This window comes from Dipodomys merriami, unplaced genomic scaffold (genome assembly GCF_024711535.1).
Source record: "Dipodomys merriami isolate MVZ:Mamm:240054 unplaced genomic scaffold, mDipMer1.0.p SCAF_2, whole genome shotgun sequence".
Lineage (NCBI taxonomy): Eukaryota > Metazoa > Chordata > Mammalia > Rodentia > Heteromyidae > Dipodomys > Dipodomys merriami.
This window is the reverse complement of record NW_027203381.1, coordinates 93,582,001-93,603,569: the sequence shown is the minus strand read 5'-3', so window position 1 is coordinate 93,603,569 and position 21,569 is coordinate 93,582,001. Positions and strand designations below refer to the sequence as shown.

At 33.2% G+C, this 21,569-nt stretch overlaps 1 protein-coding gene across 3 annotated transcripts in view; it reads left to right on the top strand.

Moving 5' to 3' along the window:
- Epha3 (EPH receptor A3) overlaps positions 1–21,569 on the top strand; it is a 321,384-nt gene that overhangs the window by 1,536 nt on the left and 298,279 nt on the right. For all 3 annotated transcript variants that reach the window (XM_070030435.1, XM_070030434.1, XM_070030436.1), the window contains exon 2: positions 17,888–17,952. In XM_070030435.1, the coding sequence (XP_069886536.1) occupies positions 17,888–17,952 (65 nt within the window). The remainder of the gene's footprint in view (positions 1–17,887; positions 17,953–21,569) is intronic.

Genomic DNA, 21,569 nt, shown 5'->3' with positions numbered 1-21,569 from the left:
TGACCTACTTTCACTGCTAAAAGAGCAGTTTAATTTCTTTCTTTCCTTGGTGATTGCCTTTATCTGTTTGGCAGATTTCATTAAGTGTTTCTGACATTTTAATGAGGAAATTAATTATTGTAATGTAAGAATACAAAAATCATATTGCTCAAAAATGACTTATTTTGATTCAACTTATTTTGAAAGTAATGGTCAATTAGTCTTCCTCATTAATGAAAGCTAAAATGAGTTACTACTATAACAACATTGATGTTAAGCAGTGTTTTAAAATATTTTTTCTTTGAAAATATTAAAATTCTGGCTAAACTAGAAAAGACTTGTAATTGCACTGCATTGATAAATTGTGTTTTTTTCAAGTAATATATACATGTATAATTTAACTACTTCAATAATATATATTATGGGATTACTGAACAGAAATTTATATGACTTTGTATATTGTGGAAAATGTAACCTATATATTAAAAATAAAAATGACCTGTATTTTTCTTACTCCTATGAAAATTTGTGAATAATCATGTTGTAATTTCTCTTAAGCAACATATTTTATATTTGGTTATGTAATGTACATGATTGTCCAGAAAGATATACATTAACAATATGCGTATAGACAAGGAAATGAAACTGATACAAATGTGTTTAAGTTGCTTGGATAAAACTTTATCTATCTATTGTTTATGAGATTATTGTTTCTTGACTCAATCTTACTTAAAAGGTAATATACCATTTTCTTCCTGAGGTTATGAAAGAAAGACTTAAAATAAAATTGAAATAAATGATTTAACTTAAGTAATGCTTGAATGAGACTAAACTTAATCCACTAGTTTAGCTTTTACTAGTTGAGTTGAATCTTGAAAAGTAAAAATACCAAGTGTGTACCAAGATTTCCATGCAATTCCTCTAACAAAGTAATTTAAATTCATATATTTGAATTCAAGTGTTTCAAAGTGAAACATATTAATGTAGGTACTCGATACATTTTTCAAACACTGAAATATAAAATACTAGGTTGTATTTAAAATATTGACTCAAAATTATATTTCTGCACTCTAAAATGTGTTAGAGATATACTGGAGCATATTTACTAGACTATGTTCTGCAATCTATTATGAAGTTAGGTATAACAGAAATAAAAGAACAAAACCAGGGCATTAAGCAAATTGCTAAGAAACTTTTCTTATTGATATTTTTATTTGAGATTTCATCATTGCAAGTCAATATTAAAGTGCCAAGAACCATTGTTAACAATAATTAACATTAGTTTACTCTGAGTTTTCCATATGGTAATTCAATTACTTTCTGGAGAAGTATATGATAAAGTATATAATATCGAGATAATACTTTTTATTACTGGCCTTCACAGTGAAGATAGATATTCATGATTTCAAAGGTCACTTAAATTAAACAAACTAATATATTTGAATGGAATTTTATAAAGGCTTTATTAAAATTCTGTCACATCTCTCTATTCACATGACATAAGACTTCCAATGGGAAATCAACTATTTTCCATAGAAAATTTTGAGTGCTTTACTTTGATGTATTAGAAAAGTTCATATGTTTGGTCCATGTTCCAATACTAGATGGTTTATGATAATGATAGAGAAAAATAACTTGGGAAGAAGATTAAACTCGATGCAAAGGAAGTTATCAGTTGCAGTTACTTCCTCCATTTTTAGAATTGGAGAAAATGCTCTCTTTAACTATATTAGAACATTTGAATGCACTGCTTATTCATCATTACATTCCACACAGAATAATCTTTTTTCATCCTATAATTCATAACTTAGATCAACATTTATCCATAAAGCTCTTAACACTGAAAATATGAATTTTCAAAATCTGGAAAATTTAGATCTTTATATTGCTATATTGCATACATTTAGAATAATTTCTTTGTTTGGGGGGCTGAGACACTACTTCTATAAAACACATTTCCTCAAACATAAATCTTCTAAGTACTAAAGACTGTGATAGGGGTTTTCTTTTCAAAGTTTAAGCGTAAAACTTTCAAATGAATGCTGTATGCTTCTCTTTGAGTAGGAGGCAAATGTTAGAGATCATAAATATTTAAATAATGGATTTCCTCCTTAAAAAATCACTATGAACTGGCATCACTTTTCATATATATAAACACTTATCTTCAAATAAGAACACACTGTGATTGAAACGTTAATAGAGAAGTAAGCTATCGTATCATCTTTATAGGGGGTTTTAAAGAGTCTTGCATTTGCTTTTAATAGCATTTCTTCATGCTAGACTAAATAATTGAATGCATTATACATTTTTGTAACTTAATAGTTTTCCTAATAGCTTGCCCCTCCATCACTCCCCAACAGTTATAACTGTGCTATTTGCCTGGAGGTAGGAGAAACTTTAATTTCACTATTTTAGAACCCACAACAGTTAACACTTGACCTAGGTCATTAACAGGATTATCAGCAAATTTGTTTAAGCTTTTACTGACAATCTGAATTGCTAGGATAATATTTTGATTGTGCCAAAAAGAAACTTTTTGTAGCCTCTCAAAATCTATCATGAAAATTAATTCATTTTGAATCAATATATTCCTAAGGAATAATATTGATAATAATAAATTCAAGTGCAAAAGGGAAATACTCCCTTTGATACCCCATTCTCCTCATTTACATAATACCAAGTCATTCTAGTTCTTATCATAAATGCCTGTAAAATGAATGTATAAATTCTAAACCACTTCACTGTAACTATCACCATTTTCAATTTCATGCACCTTTTTACTATTGATGCTCTGGTTGATATCATTTCCCTGTCTATGTTTAAAACACTTGGTTATATTTATAACTCAGAAGTGACTAGAACTATAAAAAGGAAACTACTTATAGTAAAACACTACTGCCACGTGTTAGGTCATGGTTGTACTCTATATAAAGTTATTTTTTCCATGAAATGTTAGAAATTGAGAACTATGATGAAAACCACTTAAAACTAATATGAAATTTAAAACAAAATCATGCACAGTCATAACTTACTTTTTTCCTTTGTTTACTAGTATATTTAGACATTTTAAAGGTTTGGTTACTTGTATTTAACTGTGATTAGCTCCTTGCTTATGTATGCAATTTAGTCCTTTTACCTTAACTCTTAGCAAATTAATTTTTAAAGAAAGGAGGTTACTAACTTTTAAAATCTAATTCATATACTATCCACATTCAACTACTCACATTTTGTGTGGTCTTTGTTGCTCTAATGATTTAAAAAAGTATTTCACAATAATTTTCTTTAGTTCCCTGAATGTTAAAACTGTTACAGACATTTCGAAATTTTTCTAAAATAAAATGTATGCAGTTTTAAAATATCAAATAATTAGTTACATATGCAAAGGATTTTTAAAGGCAAAACATATTTCTCTAGTATATTTGATTTACCAACTTGAGTGGAAATGGAAACAGCAAGAAGTTTTCTTGAAAGTTATATTTTCCAAGTCATAAAATCTTCAAGAAAACATTAATAAAACTTTCCACAAATCATCAAAACTCGATAACTTCTTACAGACATTTAGCTACTAAGGAATCTGTGATGTGGGTTACCTTCGATTTGAGTCATTTTCCAATGATTTTGTTTGGCATATATACTAGATGTAAGAGGAAATCTGTATTTTTCGGAAGGACACTAAGTCTTACAAGTAAATTTCTGTCAAGATCTTTAACTTTATTCATTTCAGCATAGACTTTTTTTCCTCTAAATTATTGAATACACTTTATTTTTTGTTTGAGAAAAGGTTTCAGGGAACACATGAAGGTGTTCTCCCCTTCATTTTGTGCTCAGAGATCTGGATTTTATCACCAAAGAGGGTCAATAAAGGGCTTTTAACCAAATGTGCAAGTAGCTTTCAACAGATTTTTCAAATAAGAGGTTGACTGGTGGTGGGAATGTTCATTATATTATACATCCAGGTAGACAGGAAATCAGGATTAGAAATTTGCTCTCTCATATCTTTAAAAACCTTAACTAATTTTCCATAAATCGATTTAGAAATTAGAAATACAAAAAAAACCCATAAAATACAAATATTCCCAGCTATAAATCTACCTATCCAAGAGAGCATTCCTTTTTGCATTCAGCCTATGGGTCCATGAGAGGCCCTGGGTTTCATTCTAAACTTTTTTGTTACCAGCTACTTGGTCTTAGATAGTTCTTAGGACCTTTTAGAAGGTTTGCTCCTGTACAAGGCTGAGGATCTGCAAGTTTTATTTTGTTTCCTACCAGTTCCCTTTGAAATGAAAAAAAATACAAAAGGTGGTTGATGACAAAGAGAAAAAATTATGTCTATGCAAGTAAAAAGAAATAAAAAGTTTATTAGAAAAATAGACGGAGCAGCCTTTAGATCCTAAAGCCAACAACAATATATCAATCTTTTTCTTAGAAGACATTTATCACTTCAAACATCTGGCTAATCAATTTTTATTAAATCTCTCAAAAGCTTACACACTTTAAAAAAAAAAAGAGAAGGGGAGGGTTTGTTTGACTTTTTCTTCTCAAGTTTACACACTACTGATTCCCTCCCCCTCCTTCCCGAAAATATTCTATCCAGAAAAGTTTTTAAATCCTGCAAGCCAAAGAATGTCTGATCCTTTGACTGGGTAAAGACATGTACAAGGAGGATGGAGTCAAAACCAGTGCAGCAAAGAAACTTTCCCACTTGAAGTGCTGTTATTAAACTGGAAGTCCTCCATGTCTGCTCCCACCCCCTTCAATTCCTAAACCGTGTCCTGCTGTTCTAGTCAAAGCAAAGGGTGAAAATCCACATAATCCAAACCAACATGGTGAAATGAGAATAATAGGTCAAAAAGGAGGTTGGAGGGGGAAACAAGTGAGAGCACTGTACAAACAAACTGTTGTGAGTAATCTTCGCCAAGGACGAGGGTGGTCACAGGAGGAGAAGCCTGCGTTTTCTTTCTCTTGGCATTTCACCGCCCACTGTAGAGAATGAACTATTGATGAAGTTACAAAAGTGTGCCCTGGGAAACTCTAGCAAGAAGCAGTTTTACGGGTAGTGACTGAACTGTGGTCAAGGACAAATGATCAAGCCCTCCTGGCTGCCGCCACTCCCACCATTGGGGCATCTTAACCCCTACCTATTCTTCACCACTAGGGACAAAGCTCAGTGGTGCACGGGTAGGAGGGCCGGGGAGGGAAGGGGACTGGTGTGTCCTACCCCCTTTCTCGACAATTCAATGCTGTCGTCATCCTGCAACAGATTAAGGGTCAGATATTTGAAACCCGTCCAGGGGTTCCCCAAAGTTCAGCTCGCAGCCCTTAAGGAAGGCAGTGGGCTCTTTGCAAGTCAGTGTCCTGCCTCTGAGCTCCTATAAAAGCTGTTTCCTGGGGCGCAGCGAGCGGGGCCGTCTGGAGAGACTGCGCAAAGAGCCGGGTAAACGCTGGGCGGCTCTGCGCTCCTGCCCCCCGGGGTAGACTCTCCCGCGTTCAGGATGGCGCTGCGTGCTCCCCTGAGCTGGCTGGGAGGCGGGCAGAGAGATTTGGGGCGCAATCACACATTCCCCCTCAAGGTCCTTGGCGGACTAGTGGCAAACGTGCGCCCTCTGCCTGTTGCCTCTGAGATGCTGGCGTGGGGAAGGCGCGGCGCGCGGCGCCCTCCTCCCTACCTGAGCGCTACCTGGGCATGCGTCCCGCCGCCGGAGTTGATCTAGGCCAGAGGCTGTGATGGGGAGATTAAAGATGGTGGCCCCGCCTACCAAGCCCCCCTCCCAGCCGACTTTGGTATCGCCCGGACTTTTCAATCTGAAGTCCAGAGGTGGCTGGTACGACCTCCTTTACTTTCGCGTTCACTCTCCCACAAGATGAAGAATGGTGGAGGTTTGGGTCCTAGGTCCCACAAAGAAGGGACCCTGCTACGTTGGGAGTGTCTTGATCTCTCCCAGGTGGATTGGGACACACTATCGGCCCTGTTCTGTTTTCATATATACATATGTATATATGCACGCATATATGCACGTATCTGTATCATACACACATGTAAATATGTCGCCTATATAGACACACATATGTATCTATGCGTATACATATGTGTATATATAGGTATATATGTATGTATATATAACAGTCTTCAGTAGCACTGATGCCACATGCTAGGCCCCTCAGATTGCTAAGGAGGTTCTCCGTAAACTTCCCCCTTGTACACAGACCAACGCACTTTCTCCCAAAGTTCCGAATTCCACAGGCATAATTGCATTGATTCGTGGTGTTTTGTTTGTTTGTTTTTCCTTTGCTCCCACTTTGGTAATGAAGTTGAAACAGAGAGGAGTTTTAAAATGGGGAAATGGACGCAGGCCAGGAGGTGAATGGTACTCATATTTCTGTGAGTGTGATAGTGCTTTTGAGTCCATAAGAGTCCCAGTCTCAATGTGTCCCAGGTGCCTGGCCTTGAGAAGCTAATTGCGAGTGTCCACTGGTTTGCAAGACTTTTCAATCACATTGTCATTCGATCTTTCCTGGAAACACCTCATTATCAAAGCAGATATATCATCTTGATGCAACCAAGTAAACAGATCACAATAGAGGCTATAACTGAGCCAGAGTCGTTCTTGTTTTTGTTTATTGGATATCCATTTCATTCGTTTTCTCCTCTACACAAATGCTTGTGAGTTAGAGAAGTATCTTGTCACTCAAAAAAACACACTAGTTTGTGAGCCTCAATCTCAGTTAAGTACAGATCAGACCTGGGACTTTGCAAAATTAACTTAGATATACCAAGAATATTAGCTTGATAAGTTGAAGCAGAATAAAGAGGTTATATGCATATGGCATGGTCATCTGGACAAGTGGGAGAAAAGAAAGAAAGAAAGAAAGAAAGAAAGAAAGAAAGAAAGAAAGAAAGAAAGAAAGAAAGAAAGAAAGGAAGGAAGAAAGGAAGGAAGGAAGGAAGGAAGGAAGGAAGGAAGGAAGGAAGGAAGGAAGGAAGGGAAGAAGGAAAGGAAAGAAAGAAAGAAGGAAAGGAAAGAAAAAGAAAGGAAGGAAAGAAGGAAAGAAAGGTAAATTAAAGAAGGGATAGTAACAGTAACGCCTCTGTACAATATCATTACCATAAAAATATAAAAAAGGAAATTTTGATGTACAGAGAAGAGTCTGTGATTTTTTTTTTATCTTCACATTCTGCATTGCTGTTTCTAGTCTAGGACAATATTGCCAGAAAATCCAGACAGAGATGGGGAGGAAATTATCAATATAAGCAGAGTGTTATTTAGGGTTTTATGTAATACAAAGGATGTGAGTTAACTATTAGAATGGTCACAGAGGTCAATAAGAAGGAGAACAGAACATGGTCCAAAATGTATGTGGGGTTCCTCTAGAAATTTTCCTTTCTTTAACAATACTTTTTTTTTTTTTTACAATTTATAAGATGTAAAAGATATTTTAGTGATTCATCATCCCTTTCTTAAAAATATTTGTAGTCTTAAGTACTGAGAAAAGGTAGCTAAAAGAGGATTTTGAAAGGTAGCAAATTAAGTTGGGGGCAATCATATTCTTCATGTGAATATTTCAGCACATATGTTTTGCATTAATTGCTGCAATAAATTCTGTAACCTGGCAAAGAGCAAAAATAGCATATTGATGACATCAGGCTTTCAAATCAGAAAGCTGCTTTTAAGTATCTTTCTTTCTTCACTATAATGTTATTTTTCTTTCTGTGTTAGCTGCTATGTTCCCCCAAAAGTTATCTAGCCACTCAACTTAATGGCACATTTTCCATGAGCAAAAGTGCAAAACTTGGGGTTGGGAAGGTGAGTCAGTGGTAGAGCGCTTGTCTTGCATGCATGAGGCCCTGGGTTCAATTCCTCAGCAACACATAAGCAGAAAAGGTCAGAAGTTGTTCTGTGTCTCCAGTGGTAGAGTGCTAGTCTTGAGCTAAAGAGCTGAGAGACAGTGCCCAGACCCAGAGTTCAGGCCCCATGACCAGCAAAAAAAAAAAGTAAAAACTTTTCAGCGGACTCTTTGCCCTTTCCTTCTGGGGAATGTGTGACTGTCAGTAACTTCTTCCCTTTGCTGTTTGGTTTTTTTCTTTTAGTTCAAATGTAATTGTGTGTAACTCTGCAAATGAAGGAGATAAAAGAAAAACGGGCAACAACAAAAGAAAAAAATAGAATCAACTTTAAAAAACAAACCGCAAGAAAGAATATTATGTAAATTCTAAAGTAGTATTTTAATTATTAAAGAGTACATAAGAACAAACCCTGTATAAAATAGCAGGACCCAGAAAAGTTGCCTTTTAAAATATTGTTTTAAATGAGTCATTTTACGTGTCTATCATTTGCACATAATTTGCAAACAACATTAAAATTAAGAAAATAATAATAGAATTTCCAATCTGAGTTATCTTTTGTTTTAAAACAAAAATCTTGATTGGTTCCATGACAGAACCCAACAGAGACCAGAGTGAAAGGAGAAAGTTGGGTCACTTTGCAAACTGAAAGTTGAATTTAGTGCTTTAACATTGTTTCATCTTCAGTTTTCCATCTACTCATGTTGAAGGGCTAAAATTATCTTTAAATAAAAAGTTATGAATGTTAGATGAGTAAATTCTACTAGTTAAGTGACAGTAAAACTCCTCCTGCCTCATACAAATACAAGGCCATCATTTTTTACAATTTCTCCCCCAGTGAAAAAGTTGGCTGATTTCCAATCTACATGGAAGTGTTCACATTCTCTCTCTGCCTCAGAATGACTAGAGGAAATAGAGAGCATCTTGATAGTACATAACCTATTTATTGCCTAATTTCCTGTTTTTCAATGAAGATTTAGCAATTAATATGTTATCAATAACAAATTCAGCCATGTTGCTGAATTGGGATCCAACAAATTCAGAACATAGCCTTCTAAGGGGTGCATTTTTTTTTTAATTGCAAAAGAGGAAGAGGAAGTTATGCTAGGAAGCTACTTTACTATATCTTCCATGTGGATTACCTAACTAATCCTGTGAATAAGCAAAACATACCACTCTAAGGAAAAGTCAATTTGCAGCAAAGTGAGTGTGTATGTGAATGTGTGTATGTGAATGTGTGTGTGTGTGTGTGTGTATGTGAATGTGTGTGTGTGTGTGTATGTATACACTACAAAACTGAGTTATTTCCACAGTGGGACCAAACTTTATGGATGAGTGTCCTCCTTTTGGACTTCAAATAGTATAAAGTTCTATTTTTTTCCCACAATAAACATCAGTCAGATAAAAATTTAATCACTTGTTAATTTTCAACATTTTAATCTTGTTTGGTTTTCTCACTCACCTTCTAATTTTCTGTAGTAATTGTGACTTTTTTTCTCCTCAGATATGCCAAAAATGCATATGGTAGATTTTGCATTTTAATAGACCATCATTAAAAAAATAAATAGAAAAAAAAGTAATGCTGTCCTTTCATTAAATATGTAAATCCCATCAAATCTATGGCCAAACAGCAAGTATTTTGAAGTGGCAGAATGGAAAAGAATAGTACTTTTCTCTTGGTTTGCTTTTTCTGTTTCAACATAGATTAGTTAAGACTCATTTACATTAGATAAGTTAAAAAGATAAGTTCAAAGGTTTATTTTTTAAAGGTATTTTAATCATTTCTGGTATTAGATTACAGTTCTTTTATTGTCTTTATCCTGAAAAAGATTTTCATTTTTTAATATATTCTTATTGTAAAGATTCTGTATAGAGGGGTTACAGTTACATAAGCAAGGTAATGAGTCCATTTCCTATGGAGCATTGTTACCCCCTCCTTTGTTTTCCCCCTACCATCCCTTTCCTCTCCAACTCCTCTCCCATCCCCACTGCAAAGTTGTAAAGACACTACGTTGAAAACAAACTTGGTAAGTGAAAAAGATTTTTCAAGTGTAGTTTTTATATTTTATTAGACTCAATTGGTTTGTTTAATCTAATGCCCACAATTACCATTTCCCGGTATTTTCAAGTGCAATTATTTTTCTTAAGTATTTCTACATTGTAGAGGAAAATATTTCGTACCTTTAAAAATGATGTTCAGAATCTCTGTAAATATTTTATATAGAAAAACTTTTGAAACTTAGTAAAAAGTTTGGAAAGATATGAACGTTAAATTTCCTTTCCATTGGTGATCCTCTGGATCTGTTTCGCCAGTGCTTTTTTAAGACACTAATCCTAATAGCAAAATATTTTCAAATGCTAAATTTAAAGTCACATGCTTAAAAACCATTAAGAGGAGACACAAATGTGTTACGGTGTAATTACATATAATCATGTCTATTTTACATAGTAACTCATCTTTGGTATTATATATTTATAATTTATGTTTGCTTATTTACCAAATATATACCATTGAGGATTAGTTACTTAGAAATGGAAGTATTAATGCAAGATAGATTTTATGTCCTGGAGATATTAATTTTGGTGAGAGAGATGAACTGAAAAATGTATACATATATAAAAATTGTGCTATAATATATATATGAAACAATGAAGAATATTAGCAGTAAGGAGTTCAAGTATAAAACAGAACAAAGAAGATTTTTTTAGACAAGTTAATAACAATACAGTAAGTTCAAAAAACAAGAGGTGAGACTTTAAATGATTTGCATCCTTTCCTTTGGTAGAAATTAGTACAACACAGATTTTTTTATGACATATTTCTGTAAGTAATATATATGAATGTACAATAACTATATCCAAAGATATTTTTGAGATATTTGAATATTATGATATAGTCTTAATAAGCCTAGGTCTGACGTAATGTAAATTGTGTTAGTACACATCTGCACATGCATGTGCATGTGAATGTACTGGAAAGACATATGACTAACCAAAATGACCATCCCCATATAGAAGCTTCTGTAGCACTTCTTCATCATATAATTTACACTATAACACACACACATATACACATACACACACAAACAAACACATGTCTGTTTGGTCTCTACCTTTTCTTTTACTAATAAATTAAAGTTTTTTCTGAGCATCTCTAGTGCTGCACTTGGTACTTAATATTGACATCATAATCTGAAAAATCCATAAATACTTACTATAATATTTGATCACTTATTTTACTCTGCAATCATATATACACATATGGATATCAGTCAAATATTTCTTGTCAAGTGGTTTAAATGAGAGATGGAATTTTAAACAATGCTTTATCCTGATTGTAGTTTTCAAGAAGTCTAAACCAATATTCTTATGCAATATATTTCTTTTGAAATAAAACATGTAATATATATATATATATGTGTATATATATGCATTTTTGGAACATAAAAATGTCCAGAGAATATTTTTAAACTGAAATTTAATTTATTTTTACCACTACTCATTTCATTTCTTATATTCTTTTTTTTTTTTGAGTCCGGTTGTGGGTCCTGGGCCTGGGCGCTGTCCCTCACCTCTTCAGCTCAAGGCTAGCGCTCTACCACTTAAGCCACAGCGCCACTTCTGGCGTTTTTCTTTTTGCTTATGTGGTGCTGAGGAATTGAACCCAGGGCCTCATGCATGCAAGGCAAGCACTCTACCACTGAGCCACCTTCCCAGCCCCTATATTCAAATTTTTGAACCTTATGTCCAAAGATTATCTCAGAATACTTTTATATGTAAAAGTACTCTGCTAAACTTCTGACTTCCAGTACAATGGTACTCCAGTTTTACAGCTATCAGACACCCTGAATATATAGAAATCTTCTTTTTAATAGCAGAAGGTTGATCAAGATTTTCTAATAATTTGATTGAAAGTGTACGAACCTAGCTGATTTTACAGGACAAAAGCTAAGAGTGTATGATAAAGTTTGAACTCCTATATTCTTTAATGATGCTTTATATTGTCTCATTGGAAATTTAGTTTTTACTTTTATAAAAATCATTCAGAATTAGAAATACATGAGTTGTTCTTTTCTAGAACACTCTAAAATATGTGCTGCAAATAGGTTATTAGATTATTATAAATATTGTACTTCAGAACATTTTGCGAAATAAAAATATTATATGAAATATACACCTGAAATGTACATATGAAATACAAATGAACAGTACACTTATTTAGATATAGGTGTACATGTATTTCATGGCAATGGGTAGGGCCTAAATTAAATTTGAGTTTTTTAAGATGCTTAAAATCAATGACAGAAGACTAACCTCATCCACTATTGTGAAAGAATTAATTAGTTATTAGAGAACACTCTTTTTGAGCATTTTTATAGCTTTCTCTTCCATGATAGAATCAGTACAGTTGTTAGATTTTTCTGTTTAACAAAGAAGAAATTTTTCAAAACTTAAGAATTCAATTTTCATTTGTCAGGTTGCCCAAGTTTTAAGTGGAACATGGTCTGCATTATTTCCTTGAATCACACTAGTCATGAAAACACAGGCATCTGACTGTGAGACTTTGTGTCTTGGATTCCAAGGAGTTCTTCCCTTGCTGGCGAAGATACAGATGAGGCAGCTTATTGCAATTTCTTCTATAATTAACTTCTGTATAGAAGTAAATCCACAGTTATTACCTAGGAGTAAAAGCTAATTAGAATAAATTGATAGCATGCTATCTTGTCCAGAAATTCTCTTCTGGGACACAAATTATCCCTTGAGATAGCATATGACAAAGGGGAAACAAATGAAGCAGTAATGTTCACTAGATACTATGTTGAGAATGAACTATACATTTGTCCATTAAAGGATGGGTGGGGGGAACTGGGAGAGAGCAAGGGAAGCGGTGACATTGTTTCTAACACATTTATAAGATATTTCTTTTTTTTCAGATTATTTCTTTGTTGCTTTGTATGTCCCTCCCCCACTGTATAACCCCTGTTTTCACTGTATTTGATATTGGTATAATCTGTGGATGGGAGGGGAAAAACAAATTGTTTAAATATAAGATATTTCTTTGTTGCTTTGTATGTCCCTCCCACACGGTATAACCTCTGTTTTCACTGTGTTTGATGTTGGTTTAATTTGGGGAGGGGAAGGGAAAAAACAAATTGTTTAAATAAGGATACAGGTGGACCCATTGCAACAATGAGATGTAAAAGATGTTATGTTGAAAATGAACTTTACAACTTTAGCATGGGGGTGGGGGATGGGGGCAATGGGGTGGGGAGGATGGGAAGGGATGGGAAGGGATGGGAAGGGGAAACAAAGGAGGAGGCTACAATGCTTGATAAGAAATGTACTCATTACCTTGCTCATGTAATTGTAACCCCTCTGTATGGTATTTTCACACTAAAAAAAAAAAGCAATGTACTCTTCACCTGACTTACCTGTAACCCCTCTATATATCACCTTCATAATAACATTTTTTAAGAAAGATAACATATGGCCAAAGTGGTTTATCACAAAATTGTCAACCATTCCTGATTTCTTTTTAGTCCTTATGTAATTATTTTAGCTGGGAATTTGTTAAATTAATTACTGGTAAGTTAATGATTATATTACTGAAAATGTCTTCTACATTTGACAGTTTACAGGAAAATTTAGCTTCAAATAATTTACTTATAATAGAAATATCTAAATGATATATTTATAATGGTTAGCCTTTGAACTCTATTATTTTAGTATGTTTAAAAAACCAGAAAAATAAATTGAAAATATTTAAAGATCACAGATAAAAATCATGAAAAATATATATCAGTAAACTTTGTTCTATATTTTTTTTCTCAGTGGCATATACCAACATTTACCGAAAAAAATGGAAAAACTAAACTTTACTTAACTCTTCCCAGAGAATAACTCCCGATTTCTTAATTCTATGTTGTGTGTGAGCAGAAAATAATCACACCAAGAAAAAAATGTACTTCTTCCTCTGTGATTAACTGTTATTTGTGATGCTTAAATATCAGTTAGAGGTACATTACATGGTCCTTCTGCTCTCTGTAACTTAGAATAAAACTACTCTGTTTATCAGAGTGATGAAATGATAAAGATAAGCCTGTGAGAAATGTGGCCTGTGCTTACAGTGATGACTTGAATAGAGAAAACAAAAGCCTTTACTCTTTAGTACAAGCAAGCTGTAATGAAAGGATGGACTAGTTTTCTGTTGTAGTGATTTTAAAAACCCCTCGTCACTGAAAGTGTTATAGGAAATCACATCAGTTATTGTAAAAATCTAGATTTCTTTCCCAGTTGATGTCTACTATTCACTTTGAATTGATTATCTGATAATTATATGTAACTCAATTTCACAAAAGTAAACTATAGCATTTTCACAAAGAAGAATATTAATGCGATCTTAGATAATAGAGAAAACCTTCTGCTTTGTAAAAATTTCAGGATAAATTTTTCACAATGCCTTTAACACTTCATGTGTGTAGCCCTTAATGTGTCTAATTGTGGATGTTGGTTTAATGTTCAATCTTTCTAAGTGGCAAATATGAATGACCATTATAGTCACACTTTTCATTTGTTTTTGAACGTTCTTGAGGTGTTTATGATTTTCTCAGAGTCAGGACTCAAGAAATGCATTCCTTTTAATTTTCACTAATAAGCATGTTTTGCTTCAAAGTTTCAATAAAGTAATTCCTTAGACTGGTGTGAAATGTAGTGGTAAAGCAATTGCATAGTATACAGGAAGTCCTGGGTTCAATTGCCAGCATTACACAAAACAAAACAAAACAAAATAAAACCAGAGTTATTTCAGAAAAACCTGGTGGAATCTTGCTACTAATAACAGAAGAAGATGGTGAATATTCTTAATGTACACAATATTTTATGACATTGACCATGAAAATGAGTTTATTTTAGTTTCTTTGTTGCTTCAAAAACTGTGAAGCACTTTACCAATAGCTGCATCTCATGAAGGCACTTTGGAAAGAACTTATTCATTGTGATGGAGGATAGGGAAAGAAAGCGGACTGTGACTCTTAGGCATCTTAAGTCCAGAATCCATTGCAGTGGGAGCTGTGACAGTGGAAATCAATGTGGGGCATAACCTAGGAGATGAGTATGGCTCCATATGTTATGAAAAAGGAAAGCCTTAGTCACTAAGGGTCTTGTTTATATCTGTGGGGGGTGGGTTATGACACATCATTACAATCTGAGATTTACTCAGTGTTCTGAGAGAAATACAGGCTTATTTTAAAATTCCACTCACTTTATCCTCTTCTTTCTCAATTATGTTATATTCAGACTGCAACACAAAATATCTTAGGACTTCTCAAGTTTATCTTCTGGGAAGTCCTAACTCAACAACCACTCACTCTGAAGGGCTTGGAATTCTAAAACTGTGTTATTCTCATTTGGCTACAAATAAAAAGCACTTTATAAACACAAACTAAAAAGCATTTTAATACCAGACATTCCTCTTAACTAGGTCATGTGTTGATGGGTGATTATAAATACAATTCAGAAACCAACAGGAAATTGTTGTTACATGTACTGATTTTATAAGAACACTGGGTCTACAAGGATAGTTATTAACTCATAGTGGCTTAAATGTTTAAAATATTTATATTATTTGATCATCTCAGTAGTACTGTGAGATAATAATGATAGATAAAGCTAAATGTTTGATAGAAACAGAATTGGAACCATTGTATCGTCTTTACTCATGCTAAATGAAATTCACCAAAATTTCACTTAGGAGGAAATGCAATAAATTTAACCCAGAATTACTTTAATTGCCCATGTGGTATAATTCTTTCTGGTTTAGTTGTTGTTCTTTGAATAGAAACTGCATGCAGATGTGAATAGACCATCACATCATTATCACCAGAGAAAACAAGTATATTTAGTTCTTTAGTTTACATATTTCCTTTCAATGGCTATTTACTAAGTACAGACAATGTAATAATGATATCTTTTTTACCTTGAACACTTTTTCCACTGGTTATGAATATTGAAATTAACAGTCATTTATCTTAGCATGTAAGATGGCACATTCATCATTCAGTACATATTCAATTATTACATACACACAATGCTACCTTGACCCACTTAAACACCTAAGGACATTTCCGATAGGGTCTAATGATTAATGAAAGCTGTCAATGCAAATTTCACTATGCAAATTTTTTGTGAAACTCAGAGTAATCAACTGATGAATGTGATATAATCAGCAACTGGAATAAGTATAGTTTTACCACAATGCATATCAGTGACATGTTTTAATTTAAATGTTAGGGAGCATTCTTATGGTTTCCAAATTCTCTTAGTTAAAATTAATATGAAATATAACCTATAATGTTGATTAATAGGTAAAGGTTTTTATTATCACTTTAGAGATTATAATTGCATTATAATTAAACTCACTTTAATTTCTAAAGTGATATCCTTGGAAATTATTCAGTTATGGAAATTATATTATGTAATCTATGCATTGGCTATCTTCTCTTATCTAAAGATAATTACTTCTCACTGGAATTAATTTACTCAGAATTTGAAAAGTTTTAATTATAAAGAAATTCTATGGTAATAGGTTTTTATCTTTTCCTCATTTGCAAAATAGTGAATTCAGTTTTTGGAGCTGAATTTTTAAAATTGTAGTCATCAGTGCCTTTTTTACAGTCATTCAGTTCATTTACCTTCTAACAATCTAAATAATTATTTTCCTTTTAAAGTTTGGTCATGTTTGAAAATTTAAGATTTTACTATTCATAGGCTACATTACATATTTTTCATAATATTTTGTGTGATTAATTATTTCTTTATAAATATCTCATTGAGATGCTTATAGAAAGGGTGATGATATCATAGATTGGGAAACAGGGAGAAATGTTGTATACTTGTGGATTGTGCTTCATTAGTTTATGTGTGAAACTCCTGAAAATGAATCTTACTGCGTTTATTGGGCACCTGAGCTAAATTATGTTTTTATACATCTTATATTGGTCAATCATGGACTCATTTTCTCACTGAGTAGATGAGAAAAATCTCTAGTCCATATTATTTAAACAGATCAGCTAAACAATCAAAGTGATTTGTGAGGGAAGTGATCATGGTCAGGTTACTAGCCATGTCTATTTACAAAGTGCTAGACCATAAAAACAAATCCTCAGACTATTGAAAAAGAACAACAAAAATGATCTTTTTTCTGTTAATCATATTTGCAACATCCTTTCATTTTAATTCATAATCTATAAGATTGTAGTTCTTTGCTGAAAAATTATTTACCCTTGTCATTAAAAATATATTAATATGTTACACATGCATGCCATATTTTCTTTTTTGTTTATAAATACGGATAGGGAATTGGATATTTAAAAATAACTAGAACATAGTTGAAAATAAAATCATTAAAACTTTAACCTTAAGACAAGGCTTTCCACATTTGGTCATGTAAAACATTATTTTCCTTTGCTTTTCCTCAAACATTTTTAGACATGTTATTTATTGCATATAAGTAAGGAGGTGGTAACCATGCTTGATAGAAATGGACTCATTACCTTGGTCATGTAACTGTAACCCCTCTGTACAGTATTTTTATAATAATATATAATAAAAATACATTGCAAAGCAATATTTTTAATTTAACCAGTAACTATGAAGATGACATATACAAATGCTGATTTAATTATGTAAACATATTGAAAACCTTACTCAACTATGTAAATTTATCAAGTTGTCTTCAGATATTTTGCCAAGTTAGCATTACTACTTTCCTTGCTTTCATTTTCATTGTGTTTTTTGTTTTTAAAGATATAGGTATCCTGTCAGGAAGCATCAGTATTTGACTAGTAACTTACTTTTATAAACAAATAAATAAAAAATTCCTCTACAACCCTCCCTTTCACTTGTTTGTTTTTGTAAAACTCTTCCTATACTTTTCATACACATTGACCACAAAGACAAAAATGACATGTTGATGTACCAATGGTGTTTTCAATAACAGACTCCATTAACAGAAAATAGTAGAAGTAATTCATAGTCTAACTGTGCTTGTGTATTTGTGTTTTCTTCTAGTCAATCTACTAGATTCAAAAACAATACAAGGCGAGCTTGGCTGGATCTCTTATCCACCTCATGGGGTGAGTTTATCAAACTATTTCAAGTATTGTGATTCTTTCATACTGCTCTTTTAAAGAACAGAATGATGCATTGCTGTATTCTTTGAAGGAAAGAAATTATGTTTATATTTATAATGATATTAGGTATGGGATTAGCAGAGCTTAATATTTATGTCCTATTAAACTATTGGAAATTTCAAAGTGATTCTCTCCTAAATTTATCAGTTGCTGGAATGGAATAATTACATAGTTAATTATTATTGGTAAAATATTATCGCCATATAATCATTTTCAAGTATAATCATCTACTGTTTCTTGTGCTGTGATCAGAATAACTGAATTGATAAGGCATTGTAAATTTTATGTTAAATAAAATGTTTGTATTTGGTAATGCTAGTGTCCAAACTCATGGCCTTAATATCAACCATAATGACCGTTTTACTTAAAGCATACATATATTTAATCAACAATATAAACCCGTGCTATCTTATTTGTTTTAATCTTTATAACTTTTCTAGATTGCCTTAAACCTAGGAATTTATTTAAAAGATAAAGCTGGGAACATTCCAATTTCAAACTTTTCATAACTTTGGTACTTTACCAAGCTAGGAACACATTGTCAGGGTTTATAGTACATTGGTATTTCAAATGTTTATCATAAATCTATTGTGTGAAAATATTTTTCCAGAAAAAGTGAGTCATGAATTTGTGAAGTTATTTTGGCATATTTTTCATAGGAACAAACATATGCATTCTCTTCCTTCTACAATAATCTTTTTATAATGTTAATAGTTATTTGCACTTAGTAAAGGTATCCAGTCTTGAGATATTTGTACCTGAACACACTAATTTATGCAGTACTAGCAGCTTCTTCTTCCCCAACAGATGTTTTGTGTCAGGGATACTTCATCTGTCTGTCATCTCTGTATCTGCTTCTCTTCCTGACACACCTTGACATTGACAAAATGCCAAAACTTTTAACAGGGCCTCCATCAGTTGCTTTGGAAGGGAGAGAATGAAGCAAGCCAGGATTTGATTTTCCCATAGGTGTAAAAAGGAATCAAGTGATTGGGGAAAATGCACATCCTGCATTGTCATAAAGAGTGAACCAGAAGTCAAGACTGTGCTGGAAAACTCATTTAAAACTAATCAGCCCAAAGTCAAATGCAATCTTAATTTTGATCTTAGGAATTTGAGTTCTTCATTACTCTATCTGATGATACACCATGGAAACTACTGCTTAAAGATAGGAGAAAAATAAAATGGAGTGACAATTTTATTAATAGATACCTAGACACATCTCCATATAATACACTTATTTCTATACCACAGCGATTGTCTGCCCTGTTTTCTTTTAAAATATAAGAAGATTTGGGCAAATGGATTCTCTCATTTTTAATCTCAGAGTTAATTTTTTTGATAAATTCCTACAATTTGTAACAAAATAAGGTTGGAGTTCTAAAGCCAGAATTTCTTTGGGTGCAGCTTATGTGCCTACTGAATACCTCAATAACTCAGCATTTCTGTATGATTGATGTCAAGCAACTCAGAAGCACATTAAATTTGAGAAACACTGCATTGTAATTTCCTAACTTCTTTTAGCCTAGGAATCTTTCAGAGTTTCCTCAATCCATGATTTTTCAATTTCTTCTCTTTGTGAGGGTTTAGAGAGCTTTTTTTTCTGGCATTTGGCTTTCTCTTCATTGTTTTCCTCTGCTCATCTTGCAGCTGTGTTGTCCCAATTTCTAATGCATAAAATTGCCTAAAAGAGCTGGTCTATTTGTCCAAATTCGTCATGTAACTTTCATGGGAAAAATTCCACCAGCAGGTCATTTTTCAAAACCTCAAAACTAAAACAAAGAAAGGAAGAAAGCAAAAGAAAGGAAAGGAAAGGAAGGAAGAAGGGAAGGAAGGAAGGAAGGAAGAAAGAAAGGAAGGAAGGAAGGAAGAAAAAAGGAAAATAAAAAATTTGAGTATTGTCCTATGGTAATATAGAGTGTATGTGGCTATGAAATTTCTCGCACATATTATGTTACCCACAATGTCACAAGAAAATAATGGTATAGATTTAGTAAATGTTCCATTAATATCCATTTCCTTTTGTGAAAGTAATGAAATTATTGGGTAAAAACACTACAGGAAAAATTAAATTTGGGAATTGACATCCTTGATGTATGATTGTTTGTGCCTTGAAATTCAATTATTTTTTTCCCCTTTGTCTCTTTGGTGATTGGGTCCAGGCTAGATTTGAACTTGCTATACTCCTGTCTCAGACTTCCAAGTGATAGTATTACAGGTGTGTAGCATCATTCTTGGCACAATTATTTTTATTGCCTAATCTTTTCTACTTTCTATATATGAGTACAATCATTTTATGTCTGTTTTGTTCATAAAGGAAATGATGCTAAACATTTATGATACTGAAATTTGCTGAAATATTAGTCATAAAAATGACATTTAGTAACTGGAAACAACTTTGAGCATCTTGTTAATTAGTGGGCCTTAATGAAAACAGGGCATCTAATTATTGAGTAGTTAAAATGTAGAAGTAAACTTTAGAGGAAAAATAAAACTAGACAGCAATGTGGGGGAAAATAATCCCTACTGCACTGTTGATGGGAATGTAACTAGTACAATCACCATGGACAGCAATTTGGAGGTTCCTTGAAAAGCAAAACACAAACCTTCCCTACAACCCAGCCATAAAATTCTTTTGCATCTATCCTGAACATCATGAGCCAGGATATGATAATGACACCTGCACATCCATGTTTATTGCTGCACTATTCACAATAACTCAATATAGGAAACTGCCCAGATGCCCCATAAGAGATGAGTTTTCCAAAAATGTGGTACTTATACAAAATGGAATTTTCCACAGCCATTAGAAAGACTAATGTCATTTGCAGGGAAATGGATGGAACTAGAACAAATCATGTTAAGTGAGGTAAGGCAAACGCAACAGCACATGTTCTCTTTGATATGTGGAAATTAGATCTAAAATACACTGGGATACGTTAAATTATACTGTATTGTGGTTTCTCACACACAGTGAGACAAAAGAGGATACTCTTAGGAGAGAAACATAAAGGTGCAATACCTAAGTGCCTCTTCATATATATATGTGTGTGTGTGTGTGTGTGTGTGTGTGTGTGTGTGTGTGTGTGTGTGTGTGTGTGTGTGTGTGTATATACATATATATATGCATACTGAAACAAACTCCAACATATGGAAACAATAGACATTTTTCCTTTCCTTTGTTTTTCTTTCTTTTTAGTTTTTGATGATTCTGTTTGTTTTTTTTTTACATGTTAGGGGTATTCAAGTGTACATCTTCAGAAAAGTGGGAGGGGCACAGAACTTGAGGGAAAAATGGTAGAAGTGAAGCTCATTGGATTTAAGTGTTCAGTACAACTCATGTGTGGAGATGGTAGGGAGGGACTGGGAGAGAATGAGGGAACAGAAGACATTGTATGAAAGGAAATGCACTCATTACCTGACTCATGTAATCATAATCCCTCTGTACATCACCTCTATAACAACAATAAAATAAACTAATAAAAAACTACAGTGTCATATTGATTCATGTAACATTTTGCTTTTTGCTATAAAGTAGAGGTCAGTGTAATGAAGGGAAG